The sequence below is a fragment of the Tetrao urogallus genome, assembly GCF_951394365.1.
Source record: "Tetrao urogallus genome assembly, chromosome: 7".
In the NCBI taxonomy this organism is placed as follows: domain Eukaryota; kingdom Metazoa; phylum Chordata; class Aves; order Galliformes; family Phasianidae; genus Tetrao; species Tetrao urogallus.
This window is the reverse complement of record NC_136820.1, coordinates 32878947-32894787: the sequence shown is the minus strand read 5'-3', so window position 1 is coordinate 32894787 and position 15841 is coordinate 32878947. Positions and strand designations below refer to the sequence as shown.

General features: G+C 35.4%; 1 protein-coding gene across 1 annotated transcript in view; it reads right to left on the bottom strand.

Moving 5' to 3' along the window:
- Positions 1 to 15841, bottom strand: part of MALRD1 (MAM and LDL receptor class A domain containing 1) — a gene marked incomplete at both ends in the record, with an annotated part of 206527 nt that overhangs the window by 99557 nt on the left and 91129 nt on the right. The window contains 2 exons of the mRNA XM_079538377.1: positions 4692 to 4849; positions 7169 to 7414. Coding sequence (XP_079394503.1) covers positions 4692 to 4849; positions 7169 to 7414 — 404 coding nt within the window. The remainder of the gene's footprint in view (positions 1 to 4691; positions 4850 to 7168; positions 7415 to 15841) is intronic.

The window sequence follows — 15841 nt, the reverse complement described above, 5'->3', positions numbered from 1 at the left end:
TTCATCAAGATCTTTGGAATGAATGCTTACGTTTGGTTGCAGAAATAGAATAAAGTGAATTATGTGCTTCTAATAATTTACAGGTAAGAAGATTGAAATAACTTTGTAATAACCTAACATTATAAATTGCACTTAGTGGTTCCTGCCCTATCTACAATGGTACATTTGTATTTGGTCATTCTAAAAAGCTTTTTTTGAGAAATGACACTTTTCTTGAAAATCAACTTATTTCTGTTTAATCTTTGTTTGAATCTGTGTTTTCTTGGATATATTCTTATCTCATGGGTTCAATCCAATAATAACTATTTGAAACAAAGTCTAAACAAGTGGAAAGAGCTCTTAGATTCTGTAATTTTGCATTTGGAAGTGAATCTGCCATAAAAATTAATCTTTCTTTCTTGACAAAAAATGCTGTGCTTCACAGTAGCCCCACCGATTTCCTTTGAAGTTTCTTCAATTAATTTAGTACACCCATATTACCACTTACTATGCCTTCCTCAGAGCACAGATTTCATCAACTCATATAAATTTTTTTAATAACAGTTCACAGGCCAACAGTGGGAATAATGAATGCAAAATCTTGCACCTTTTGGAAACTGTATAGATACAATTAAATAAAGGTCCGTATCCCCATGATGTTATGCCAAGCCAAATTCTTCTGAATATCATTTTTCCTGGATTTAATAAAGGAAAACAATTTGAAAAACAAAACAAAAGACCAGTAACACAAAGATACATGTAAGCTACTAAAAAAAAGAAAAACAAAACCACCACCAACAAAAAAACAACTGTGTATTCCAAAACTTCAAATTTTTGCATAAGTTGAAAGGAATTCCTTCATAAAGTTTATTGGGTGTAGAGAGGGAAGTGAAAAATCTGTAGTTTCTACATTATCTGGACCATGCTTTGGATTTCAGCAGTCCCTGCAGCAAAACCTTCAAGCAAATCTTTGAAGATGGAAAGTTTCTTCCCCTAACCAAATGGAAGTCAGATAATCTGCTTTGAAGGCTATGCTAACACAGTGAAATCTATAATTGCTACATCAGTGTGAGGAGTTGATTGTTTTTCACGCAGCCAGTGAGAAGAATCAATGTGGAGAAAGTCTATTTTGAGGTGTGAGGCAGGGTAAGTTGTTTCCTCGGACTTTATTGTTGAGAGACTTCCCAAAGAAGTAAGTAAGGTCGATGATATTGATTTGTGAAAAAATTCATTTTAAACTACTCTATCCTAAAAATACAAATGTACAGAAGAAATCAGTGGGCAACAGCAGCATCTCTACTTCAGTTTCTCCTGTTGACCACACAGGACAGTATGTTACTTCACTAAAAAGTAACAGGAATTGCAAAAACCATCACAAATCACCTGCATCTGAACTTCTAGCTACTCTCCTTTCTACATCTCTCTCTCTTATTCTCCATAGGCAAACTAAATACAATTATAATACTGAAGGAACAACTGTGGCAGTTTTCAGCTTTGTCTGAGAAGCTGCAGCAGCCAGGTGATGGGGTCTGTGCTCTATCAGCCTGAAAGCAGCTGGAGGGCATGGTCTGCTTGCTGGCTCCAGCTCCCTGGTGCAGCAGCCAGGTTGGGCTGTCGCTTCAGCAGTGCTGGTGCAGCACTGCTTCACTTGCTATGAGCTGGCAAAGCCTTCTTATCCTGAATACCATTATGTCTTCGCACATTTGTAAAAGGATGAAACTAATTCACTATGACAAATACCTCAGAGAGGTCTGCTGATGTTTCCTAAAGAGATCCCGTATACATTGGCCTCATCACATTCAGTGAAGGTAGTTGCTAATAGCTTGTTTAATCTTTTTTAGACATCTGTGTATTTCTTTTCAGAGGCTTCTATAAAGTATTTGAAGCCTCTCTCTCTGAGAGAGGTTTCTCTGCATTAAATCTCTGCATTAAATCTTAAATTGCACTGTTGCTGTTGTTTTAATAACAATGTCTATACAGAGGATGAATTATCACCTTTATTTTTCTTTTCTTTTCATAACAAAAATAACCTAATCAGCACTAGAAAACATATCTTCTAATCAGCAGAGCAATAAAATGTGTTGTCTTTCCTTATACCTAATAATCTGTGCTCAACTCTTTAGAAACACATTTCAAAGTAAGAGTTTCCTCTGACTGTGTGAGCCAGTAAGAGATCAGGAACCTCACTATGACCACTAAAGCAGGCATAATTAATATGAACTTTTTCCTACTGTACTTTAGCTTAAAAATCTCTAACAGTATTTTATATTCTCTTGCAACTGTTACAGAGAAATAATTCAAAATCTTGCTTTCAGTAGTAAAGTTTTGACTAACGATATACAAATCTGTACTGGTAATATTTTGATTGCCTACTGATCTTTTGCACATCTGTAAAACACTTTGTAATTTCAGTTTAGATCAATGGTGAGACGGATATTGCAGTCTCTGGATTTCACTGTCTCCACTGATAGCTATAATGTCAACATCTTCCATTTGTATAAATGGTGATGGTTTTGAAGTATACTGTATTTTTTACAACCAGCTCAAGTGCCCATCATTTTGATTGGACTACTATTCCATGTACAGAGAGGTCTGTATTAATATACAGTATAATATGAGGGGAAAAGTATATTAATGACAGAGAAATTGCCTAGGTAATTGAGTTTTTCTCTCATTGCATGGCTCAACAGAAAAGTTCATACCCATATAATCCTCTTTATGATCCTACAAGTTTCATTGTTTACATCACAATCTGAAATGTTTCTTTAGTATGACAGATAATATTCAAGCATCTTGAAAGTGGTCAAGCAATGTTAATATTAAGAGAAGTCATCCAATAATACATATAATGAGCTAAGATTAAAAAAAAAAAAAAAAAAAAAAGGTGTTTTAGCCTTTGATTGGCATTTTCCTTCCTCTGTAATATACTGCATTCTGTTTCAGTATGATTGTTTTGCTTATAATTTTGTCAGTTGTGCACATGGTGTTCATTCTCACTTTTAGATTGCAATAGAACTGAAGACTTTAGCTGGAGACAGTTCGCTCATCTGTGAAACTTGAGATAGCAAATTCTTTCCCAGGTCATCTCCTCTCTGTTGCCTTTTCACCTATTACTGTTCATAAATCTGCTTCCACTGACATTAACTTGAACCTCAAACCAAGAGATCATAGAATAGCTTCGATCGAAAGGGACCTCAAGGATCATAAAATTCCAAACTCCACTGCCAAAGGCAAAGCTGCCAGCCACTAGTGCCAGATAAGCACTAGATAAGGTTGCCTGGGGAACCACCCAACCTGGCCTTAAACACCTCTGGGGATGGGGTAGCCTGTTCCAGCACCACACGACTTTCTCAGTTAAAAAAAAAAACAAAACAAAAAAACCACCACAAACAAACAAACAAAAAAACAACAAACCTTTCCAGTGATATCTAACCTAAATTTCCATTCTTTTAATTTAAAACAACCATTCCTCCTGATTCTATCACAATCTACCTGAGTAAAAAGTTGATTTCCTTCATGTTTATACTCAAACAAGATGGACATGGACTTATATGAGTATGGTAGCTTGAACTACAAGGTAAACCTTTAGTACTACTTCTCATGACTACAAAGCGTTTAATCAGACCTTACTCCTAAAGACACTGTTAAATAGAAACTCTGATTAGATTTTTGATGTGCAAATATTTATAAACAACAGAACGGGTAAACTACACTGATCTGTGAAACTGTTTATGATGCACTACTAATGAGAAGAATGTCTTCTATCTTCCTCTAGGATTCTTGCCTGCATTAAACAAAGTTGAATAAGAATAATAAGCTCTTTTTCAGATGCCATCCACTTAACTTTAAATTTTCTTTAAGCTTACTGGAGGCGGTCATAATTTCAAATAAAATAAAATAATGTCTGACAAGTTTATTAAGACAATAATACAAGGGGAAAATAAGAGAGGGGCAATATCTCATTGTAATAAGGATAAAAGAAACAGAAAACAAAATTATTTCCCAATCTAAAAGAGAAAGGAAATATTACAGATTGTGATCTAGGAATAGCATATATAATAAATTGAAATTTACATTTGCTACACTGATAATTATTTTCTGTAATTTTAGATAGTTTTACCTTATTTTCATACGTTCTACGTCATTGCACATTTAGTGAAGAAAATGACTTTTCTGAGGGAATGTCAAAAAAGAAATTTTTAAGGAAAATTGATTATATATCCTCTACATGTCTACACAGAATGAAAACAGTATTGTCCTTGCTTTGCGTTAGTTGTTAAGTATTTTGGTGAGTGTCATTCTATCAGAATTACAGAGTTACACACATAGTTACCAATATATATGGCAGCAAAATAATAAAATTGCTCTGCTGTGGAGTGTCAAAGAGAAAGGCAATGCATTTAAAAAGAGAAAATGGAAAAAAAGTTTTAAAACTTTCCTGCAGAGTTTCAGAAAAAAAAGAAAAAAAAGAAAAAAAAGAAAAAAAGAAAAAAAGAAAAAAAGAAAAAAAAAGTGTTTTGGAAACAAAAGGGCAAAAGTATTTTTAAGAGACCAGAATAATAAAAATAGTGCTGGACCAAGAGAAGCCTAAAGACAAAAGCAGTGGGACTCTTCCAGTATAGAAGCCACTATAACAGACCCAAACCAATCTGCTGAAGCACTTACACTTTAACAGGCATCAGATATTGAAAAGTAAGTAATTTTTTAGTTACCTTTATGAGAACCTGAATACATCCTGTGGCTTTTAATGACTTGAAGTACCAGAAGCTCAACATACAACTCCTGCTTGACTCTTTCCATCTGGAACTCCTCAGATGGGCTTTTTGATTTTTCAGCCCTATTGCAGTGGCCTCAAGATATAGGAATTGTCCTGAAATGAAATTATGTATTCCTGAAAAATTGTTTTTCACTTTCAGATTAGATTCCACGACTGAAACTTAGAAATACTCAGAAAGATATAGAGTACACTTCCCAAATATCTCCTATGCTAGCAAACATTTGCTACCAGATAATACTTGTTATGATAAGAATAAACTGGTAACAGCTTAATGTTTAGACAGACATGTGTGAAATACAATGAATATTCCAATTTTCCCAGCTACCTTGATCACTACTCCTTGTCCAAGAGCATTACTGTTTTGACAGTACACCAATGACCACATGGTGATAAATTTTGAGATTAAGTTTTCTGAAAGATAACCTTCACAATAACAATATAAAAAATTGTTATGTAAGAATAAAACAAACAACAAAATCCAATAAATATTCACATGTTCATAACCAGTGAGATATTTTGGACATCCGTACTCATTACTGTACGAATATTTTCTCATGTTTAAATTATTTAGTCAGATGAAGTTGCAAAAAACAGATGCTCGCACTTAATTCTGAAACTGATATGCTCCTTTAGTTTTCCATTTCTATTTCAATCAGAAGTTTAATAAATTTTGCAGTTTTCAAAATTATCTTTTTCCTTTGTACGTACAATTGTATAGGGCACATAAGCATAATCGTTGCATAAATAGTACACTGTCAAATTATAATTTCATATTGTCTAAATTTTTCTATGAATTAGAGATAAAAGCCCTGTGGACTAAAATGTGTTCATTCTAACCTCTTTGGCTCATTTCCAGCTATAAATATTTGACATTATATTACAGGATGAGAAAATTTCTTCCTCCCTGGGCCAATCACACACACAATAAGTGCAGTGACATCTTTGTGAGAAGTATTTTTAAATAAACTTCGAAAAAAACAAATGAAAGCTTATTTTTCCACATCTGCTATTACTTGCGGTAAAGACAGCCACATAAGTAAACACTGTGGGAGATTAAAAGCATGCCTTATCATGGCATCGTTGTTTGCAGGGAGGATGTGGCTATTTTGAGTGCTTGGCATGTTGATGTTTATGCTAACACCTGTTTAGAGGGAGACACAAAACAAAAACTTCCACAGTCCTCTTTGAAAGGAAACTTGTCTGAGGGACAGACTTAACTCACAGAAGTAAGGGCTAAAATTCTTTTTCTTTGTACAAGGACCACAAAGATAAATAAATACTGCAGTCTCTATTCCATGTGAGAATATTTTAACAACTGAGCTGAACGATCTGTTAGTTCTGTCATGATAAACTCCACAGAGGTGCAGAAACCTGTCTTGTAACACATCTGGATATTGTAAAAGGCAAACAACTGTGTCCTTCCATATTTCTGGTTTTATTACTACTTTAATATTATTATTATTTTATCCTTCAGCAGTACATGTAAATACTCATGAACTTCTAAATACATTTCCAAATATCTGTTCAATTTTACTGTGGCACATTTCAATTTAAGATCAGGCCTGAGCTCAGTTTCAGTAACACCTTTGCCTGGACTATAAGAACTTCACAGGGAGAGGATGAAGGCGTGGAGCCTGTAAGCAAGGAAAAGAAGAATTCATTTGGTAGTTTTCCAGAAGAAACCATGTGGCTACTCTGTCACTGACAAGTGAGGTCTATTTATACATTTTTATTTTCTAAAAATTACTCAAAATAGAACTTTCAACAGTTGTTATTGGTAGCTTCATTATTTTGAGTGAGTTTCTTAACTCCTAAACAGCCATTTTCCATCTCTCATTATGGCCTACTTTCAATATGATTAAGGAGTATAGAGAAGATGAAAAGCATTCATCGTATTCAACCAGTTATCAGAAAGAAATTATACCCCATGAAAAAATTCTTTATTATTTTATAATTATTAACACTCAAAATTATTAATGATCAGCATATAATATATTATAGGCTATCGTAGGTTTTTGTTTGCTTGTTCCTTACATTCAGAACACTGTGTGTTGTTCTAACATGAACTGAGGCTTCCAGGAAATGTGCTCAGACTGGAGGATAGGACTCGGTGGATCTAGTGCTGAGCTCCCTCACCCTTGCTGGCAAAGCCAGAATATATGTCTCTCTTCAACAAGTAACAAATTGACTAGCTTTACTCGTACAACAGTACCCCAAGGAGAAACAACTGAGAATCAATTTACCCTAACCTAAAGTCATTTTACAGCAGTAATTAATATCTGCATATTACATTATGCATTCAAGTTATTTAAAATTCCACCCTAATAAGACATGTAGAATCCCCCCACTGCCTCTGAATGGAGATAAGAAAAACTTCATGAAGACAATTACATTGCATTTGTGACAACATACCAGTTCTGTTTCCAAGCGTGTGGTCCCTGGGAGGTCTCAGACTTTGTGACGAGCCAGCTCCCAGCTCCCAGTCAAAACTGTCCGCCAAGGAATTTTGCCAGCCACATCTGCCATTCTCAAAGGTGCAGGAAGTGCCACATTCACTCTCGTCTGTATTATCCCCACAGTTGTCTTCAAAATCACAGCTTTGTTCTGGTCTGTAACACTTGCCATTTTGACATTGCCAATAGCCATGTGAGCAGGAGCCTGAAAAGAGAAGAATAGGGGTGTCTTGGTGAATCACACTGCCTAGTAAGGTTTCTGGAAGGTTATATTGCAGAGAGTTTGGTATTTAGAAGGATGGTGGTCCAGAGAAGTTTTATTAAAATCCTTTGGTTCCCCAGAAGTGCCAATTCATTATCAGTTTATTTCTTTTGTATTTTGTCAAGAGATTGCCTAAATAAATGGCTGTTTTTCCTTGTAAAGCCTTTGAGGGCAAGTTCCAGCCAGGCATTCTTTCACTAACAAAGCTTTCTAGTCTGACTTAATTGGTGACATTCTCCTTTCATGTGGTGTAGGATTAAGCCATTCCATTTTAGCTGCAAAGATGAGCTTAATTCATCAGCCCCAATTTGGAAGAAAAAGCTTTTATGCTTTAACTACTGAGGTTTGCCTTTTAATGGATTTTTCTTTCATAAAAGAATTCAGTGGGTGATGTTGTCGTTTTTGTGCAGTAGTCCCAGCATTACTGAAGGATAATTCTGCTATTGTACAGCCTAAACATTGGAGGACTCATTTCACAGCATCCATTTCCAAGCTTCATGTTTTCATTTCAGATCAGTTTCTGCAGGGCTATGTATAAAAAGTAGTCCCTACAGTATGCTATCTAATCACGAAAGAAGGCAAACACAAAATTCCAAAAAGGAATCCCCATTCCCGTACTCCATTCTACTCTGTCAGAAATAAATGCACAAGCAGAGTTCTATTTACAAGTAGGACTGTTAGTCCATAACCACATGTATCTAACATGCACGCGTATGAAAGCTGTGTAGGTATAGGAAGAGTTAGTTACTTGATAACAAAAATCATGCAGAACTAAAAATGTACTTCCTCTACCACTGACTTCATTTAAAAAAGTATCTGATGGTGATCCAAAGCTGAGTTTTATCATGAGAACAAAACAACGGGTATATTGCAAAATGAAAAAAAAAAAATCAGTTGGAGTATTAGCAGCATCTCTCAGAGTCTGCTTGAACCAGAATGTAAATTGCAAATACCCCAAATAAAGTGGAAGAGTGTTACCATAACTCTTCCCTGTAGGCTTTGAATAATGCAAAAATAAATCTTGAATCACTAAATGTGAAAACAAAGGTTAGTCCCTCTTTTTTATATTAAAAAATCTCCTAATACACATGCTTTAAGAAATAAAAAATTTAAAGCATCCTGAAATATTAGAATGCCATAGAAACGCCTAATATCCATTCTAGGGAAACAATTTTCATTTCTGGGTATTTTAAAAGGTGAAAGTATTGACCATATTTGATCTAGAAGACTGTAAATGATACAGCTTTTAACTTGGAAGAAAAAAAATCCTGAACAGATGGGTGCAAACCAGAATAAGACTGATGAGAGCTTAGAGGAATGAAGAACATCAGGCAAAGGTCTCCACAGCTGGAGACTAAGTAGATTCTGCCTAGAAAAAGATTCAGAAATATCAATATGGATTTTATTAACACAAAATCTGTGAAAATGATCCTGTCCAAAATAATACATTAATCACATCAATGCATAAGTTGGAATCTAATTACTGCAAGTTGCAAAACATTTGGAGTCCATCAGAAACTTATCCTCTCTATCAATCATTAGTAGTAAATACAAACTATAGAGAAAAGTTGTGAGAGGAGATATCTGGCAATCACAACCCAGTTCAGCTGACATCCCACTGGCAAGCAGGCTCTGTGTATATAAAAACATTTAGACGGAAGCAGTCTTTATAATTTCAATTATCTGTGCTCCCCAGAAACAGAAAATTGTTATTAAATCTCAGCCTAACTTAGATGGTACCATTTTTAGGAGCTGTTTATCATAACCCTTTCATTCACTTTAGGAGACTGTGCCATGAATTTAAGCACAAAATTTTTTCTTCTTCAAACTAGGCATTTAAATTTTAAGATGCTGTCCATGCTTGTAAATTATTTTCCTTGCCATTCATCGTGATCAATAATTGTGATACCTATTGCATTCTGAAGTCCCTTTAGAGCACTGCTTCCAATTTAACGTTGAAAAAAGTGGAGTTGAAAAGTGGAACTCTTTGTTATCTGAAGCAAAAGAAAAATCCATCTTAAACCCTGGCATGAATGAATCTATTCAAGCATGTGTAATGAATGATATTACACTGTCTACCCGAGGCTGTAACGTGACTTGTTTCTGGATGTGCTTCCATAGTTTGTACATTTTCTGCTTAATTGCCGTATTTGTAAAGATACATAACTGGAAGGAGAAATAATCCTATACGAAAAGTTTTTTGCAGCTCCTTGCCTTTTCCTTCCTACTTTTCTTCCTTAATCCTTGGAATGCAAACAATTCATTATATAGATGTCCATGGGCATAATAGCAATATTTATTTGAGGGGAACTTCTGCTTAGTAAGGTTCAGTAACTTCATTCTTTGAATTGGGTTTCTTAAAGATTATTAGTGTAGATGTTTTGCCCTAAAGCAAATTTAAAATGTATATGTGTGTCTGTGTGTGTGTGTATAAAACTCACGTATATATGGATATATAAGAATATATGGATATTATGTATTATATATATGTATATATAAGAATAAAATGGAAATATAAACATCTGTCTGATTAAAGAAGTAATAAAATTAATAATGAAATTGGTGTTCAGTTGATGGACAGCTAAGGGTGTTTAGCACTTTCCTGAATACGTTTCTAAAACAAACGAACTCCATTAATGCATAAGCATCATTTAGGTTTCTTTGTTTTTTTTTTCCCTTTGGAGGACTGAGACTTTGGACTGCACTTGTTTTCTTTCACTCTCCTTTAAAAGATTGTAAAAGATTGATGATCATCCTGCATTTCAGTCTAGAAAAATCTTACCAGCAAAGATATATTTTTATTATTTAATCACCAAATTTCCAGCAATTATTTATTTCTTCTACAGGATTTGTATCATCTTTTGTTTCACTTTTTTTTTTTTTTTTTTTAATAGGCATCATCTTTTAAAATTTTTCATTCAAATAGCATTTATAGGCTTAGAATAAAAACTCAAGTATCTAATTTCTCATTAAAAAAAAAAATATCAATTTCATTTTCACTCAGTGAAGAAATCAAATTGTCATATTTGTTTGGAATGCTCATGGATGGTTTTAAAGGCTTTGTCTGACTACACACTTATATTGACTGATCAAATTGAGATCAATTAATGTAATTTATTAGGACAAGCTGAAGAAATACCTCATGTTTTGTAATTACTATCAGTAGGCAAGCATTCTGAAAGGAGAAAGTGTTACTGTAATAGAAAAAAAAAAAGAAAAATTTGGTTGGAAAAGGCAGAGAAACTCAAGCTAAAATTAAACAATGAAATTAACAGTTGAATAGATAACGAAGGACTGTGATAAATTCTCAATCATTTAAGGTCTTGATTAAAAGACTGATAATTTTTCCAAGAAACATGCTTTAGTTCAACTATAAATTACTTTACCAAGATTTTAAAATAATAGTAATGCTTTAAAAATCAAAAAGCAGTTGCATATCTTAACTTGCCTTCATAATTAAAAGAATGTATAAAATAACTAAATGTTTATCATTGCTTATAGCATGTACAAGTAGAGATGAAAATCTCACATTTCTCCTTTAAGTTACAATTTTCTTGGAGTTGGTCTTCTACATACCTTTGCTTACTAGAAACAAATTTAGCATCATAATTTAACTGGTGAAGACATACAAGATCAAAATGCCTAGAAGAATGCAGAATTGATTCTATTTGTGAGTGCATTAGTTACGTCTTTTATCATAATCATTTTATACTTAATTTCTGTAATATTAATGTGATTTTTTTCCAATTCTTTCTGTATTTCAGCTTTATGTTAAACTCACTTGCAAGCTAGATCATGTCTTAGATAGGAATAGACTGACGATAAGAATATTCCAAAATACATTTGTACTTTTTAAACTTCATGCATTCAATGCTATTATCTCCCACACTAAAATCTTATTCAATGACATCACTTCTCAGAATAATATCTTATTAGACTTGAAAAGCTAGGTATATTTCAAGATATCTTCAAAAGATTTTACTTGCTTTTGTGTGGAGAAAAAATGTTACTTAGGAGTTAAATCTACAATTTTTAAAATATGTCAAACACTTAAAAATCTTGGAGACTTTTTTTTTTTTACATTATAAGTATATAAATATATATAAATGTAAATGTAGCAAATGCATTTGAGATTTAAATGTTTAAACTCAGTCTTGCACCTCCAGTTCCCTCCACCATATAAGACAGCCATACGCTCTGTGCCAATTTGTATGAGGATACTGCGGTTCAGCAGCCCTGGGATGAAGCCAGTTAAGCTGCCTTCTGAAGGCCTCCAGTTTCAACTCCAGCTTCAAGCATGACCTTTAGAAGTGTATCTTAAACAGTTCACCTAAATTGCATACAATAAAATCTTTCCTGAGCAGCTGTTATAGTGTTCGAAATAAAGCCAGTAGTGATGCATAGTTGATGACATTTCTGCCTTCAAGTCCAGTGTGGTTTAGTTATTATCTTTGTTTTAATGATACTACCGCTATTTGCTAGATAGAAGGGTGGAAGAAAGTATGGATTTCCATTTTCTAGTGCCTAGTACTGTAAAATGGAGTGCAAACGTTCTCAACAGCTGTGTTAGGTCGGAAGAGAGTTTTTACAAAACCAGAGTAAAGCTGAGCACTCTGTGATATAAATGCATTTGGTTATGTTATTGTAAGAGATTGTTCTCTTACATTGTCTCAAAGCTTGCTGCGGAGACAGATGGACAAGTGCAAGCAAGTCCTGGACAAGGGTTGAGAAATCCTTTGTTTGGAGAACACTGATGGACAAGTCCCGGGCAAAGGTTGTGAAATCCTTTGACGGACACACATGGACAAGGCCAGGGGCAATGAGAGAGAGAGAGAGAGAGAGGCCACAGCTTAACGGCCGTGTGGCCATGAAGCAGTCTTTTGTGTGGGTTTATCTCAAGGAAGATGGCCATCTCAGGTGGGGCTGCACATGACTCTTACCCAAGTGCCCAGGAATGCCGCGTTGGCAGAAGAAGAAGGTTAAAAAGGGGACCTACAATCATGAGGTGGATGCTTTCTGGCAACAGATTCCTCATGAAGAAGTTTTTGACATGAGAAGCCTCACGACCTGCCTCTCTCCCTCCTGAACTTGCTTTGCACTCTACCACAATTGCCGAAGAAGAACAAAGGTGTCTGCCATCAGATTCCTCACTACGGAATTCCTGCATGCTGACAGACTCTCCTGGACCTGTTGTCTGAGTCCTGCTGCTTCCTCCCGGATTGGCTCTGCAACTTCTTTCTGCTACCTGCTTGCTGCCCAAGCTGGCCACGCTGCTGCTTTTGGCTCGGACCTTCAAACGTTGTGCAACCGGACTGCTGCTGCATCCTGGTGGTGACTATCCCCACTTTACACGATTCTTGCTTCTTTCCTATCTTTTCTATCGCCCTCCTTCCCTTCCCTGTCTCCCTGATTAGGATTTATAATAAACTGGTGGACCAATATTTGAACCGTTGTTTCTTAATCTCATGTCAGGTACACATATATTAAAAGAACCCCATCTCTCTTCTATGAATTGGAGTGAGACAGTTATAACTGAAGAGAATGGAGAGATCTTCATTAGCTGCACTGGAACCTATTATTGCTTCACATTTTCCACTATACTGTGGGTTGCTGTCCAAAGCATATGGTGTATGGGGACCTGCAGTGCACTGATGTACAATTTGCTACAGCTGCTAAACTAAGTGAAAAATGTGACGGTGGAAAATGCTTCCCTCAAATCTCTCTCAAAGCTTCTCCTACTAGTCCTCACTTGCAGTCATATTTCGGGCCCTAAGATCAGAGAACACTCCCCTAGTTAGGTCAGACTTTGATGAGAATTGGTGGACATAAAGCCCTAGGATCTGAGCATTTACTTCTTTGCTAAATGACAGTATGAAAAAGGATATAACTTAAGCAGCAAAAGTACAGAATAGTCACTGATTGAAACTGTATTAAGTTCCCCTAAGAATACAATAAACAGTCAGAAATCTCTACAGGGAATTTGCGTTTTCTTGGACAAGTTAGACATTGCAAGGTGGCACAAGAATATCTTCAAATTTGTATAAAGATTGTTCCCTGTTCAAAGAGGAAGATAAATAATGTAAACTCATTATTACTTGGGGATCACCACCAATTATGAATATCAATCAATTTAACCTGTGTCGGTATTCTAGCACGCAAAAAAAACAAAGGAAAACACACTGGAATATTCTCAGCTACGTACACATACAATGAAAATATGAAAGAACTGCAGTAAGTAGATTTTTGAGAATAATATCCTTAAACAATTACAGAATTTAAAAACAGCACTATTTAAACTCATCAGTAATACTTCAGTAAGAGCCGGGTGTAGGATATGAATCCTTCATCTCCGGTTTCGTAAGGAAGAAACTCCAGGATTACTGCATTCAACATGCTATGTTACAGAACTTTCTACCTGTATCAAACACGATGTTATAGTGAGTTGAACAAAATATGATGATTAAAATATTTTTTGCATTCACATGAAAGCTCAATAAGAACAACTTGGCGAAAGTGAAAGCTACCAAGAAACTGTAATTGCTCAGTATCTTAAAATTTTCCAACATGGTCAGTTTTTCCTTTTCCTCTGTGTAAAATTCATGTTTGTTCCTAAATAACAAAAGCAGAGAGGGCAAAAAGTGTAAATATAAAGTCAGCATAAGTTGCTTTAGGTGAGATTCTGCACTATCATGATTCGGCCATATACAGTCACTAATGTGATTAAGTAGTTGTGTTCCTTATACTTCTGTGACAAGGAATACATTACTGTTAAAAATGTTAATACAAAAGAAAATTTTATTGATCGTCCTCATTTACTATTAGTCCAATCCAACACAACATTTATTTCCCAAAGCAATTATAGCTTTATTAACTATACCTCAATTCAGTATATATTTACTTTTAGCTGCATTTTTTGAACACAAGTTAGTTGTTGGAAAGGGAGATCTGATGAAATGGTTTTATCCCACTTCACAGGAACCTGTGTCTTAAAATCAATTACTCAAATGACAAAATCCAGTTCAGTGTTATGAAAGGTAACAACCTCAAGCAATTCCTCTACCTTGTATAAAATCAGTAACCTTCTCAACTGCTACCAGAATACTATCTTTTGGTCTTCAGTTAAAAGTCCCTCTTAACATTTTCCTAAAATTTTCATGATTTTCCCAAATTGACAAGTCAGTAGATCATGCTTTATACTCACCATATACAGCTAGAACACTGAATCACAGAATCATTAAGGTTGGAAAAGATCTCCAAGATGATCTAGTCCAACCATCCACCTACCACCAATATTGCCCACTAAACTATGTTCCTAAGTACTACATCTACCCTTTCTTTAAACACCTCCAGGGACAGTGATTCCACTACTTCCCTTGACAGCCTGCTCCAAAGCCTAACTGGTCTTTCCAAGAAGAAACTCTTCCTAATATCCAAACTGAACCTACCTTGAAGTAACTTGAGACCATTCCCTCTCATCCTATTGCTAGTTACCTGGGAGAAAGACTGAACTCCACCTTACCACAACCTCCTTTCAGGCTGTCATAGAGAGTGGTAAATTGTCCCTGGAGCCTCCTCTTCTCCAGACCGAACAATCCAAGTTCCCTTAACCACTGCACATAAGACTTGTGCTCCAGACCCTTCACCAGTTTCATTGCCTTTCTGTGGGCAGGCTCCAGGGCCTCAATGTCTTCTTTGTAGCAAGGGGCCCAAAACTGAACACAGTATTCAAGATGCAGTTTCAGATACAGATTCGGATAACCAAGCTCTCATACTAGCATTTTTATTAGGTTTTTATTCTTAGAATTCTTTATCTCCATGAAGAGGCCAACTTACTCTCAAAACTCATGAGCTCAGTCCAAGGCAATTTCTTCAGAAAGGAAGTATTATGCCCACCCTCTGTTATAGTAGCCTTAGTACTTTAGCTTCATGGCTGGCATAACTTTTTGACCAAAGTATATAATCTACCTGGAAGTCATTCTTTAGTGAATGACTCCTAAAATTCCCTACACAGAATCACATAAGGATGTTTCAATGAAATTGATTCCAAAGGGAGCAATTGTATGATGTGTATGAATCCATCTCTGGCCCCAGCAGCTACAGAACAGCAATATCCATGGTACTGAGGGGATCATTCCCTCATTGTGAGAAGAGAGACAGAAGTTTCACTTAAGATAGTATAGCTAGGATTATTCTCATGAAAAATACTACATTTGCATTTTGGGTCTTATTTACTGAAACTCATATACATCTTTTTTCCTTGATGAACGCTTTGTCTTACCATATCATCCACAAGGCCATCACGTTTGTTTTTGTAGAAAAGCACTTCTGAAGTAGGCTTTTATGATTCTAACAAGAGAAGTTGTGATACCA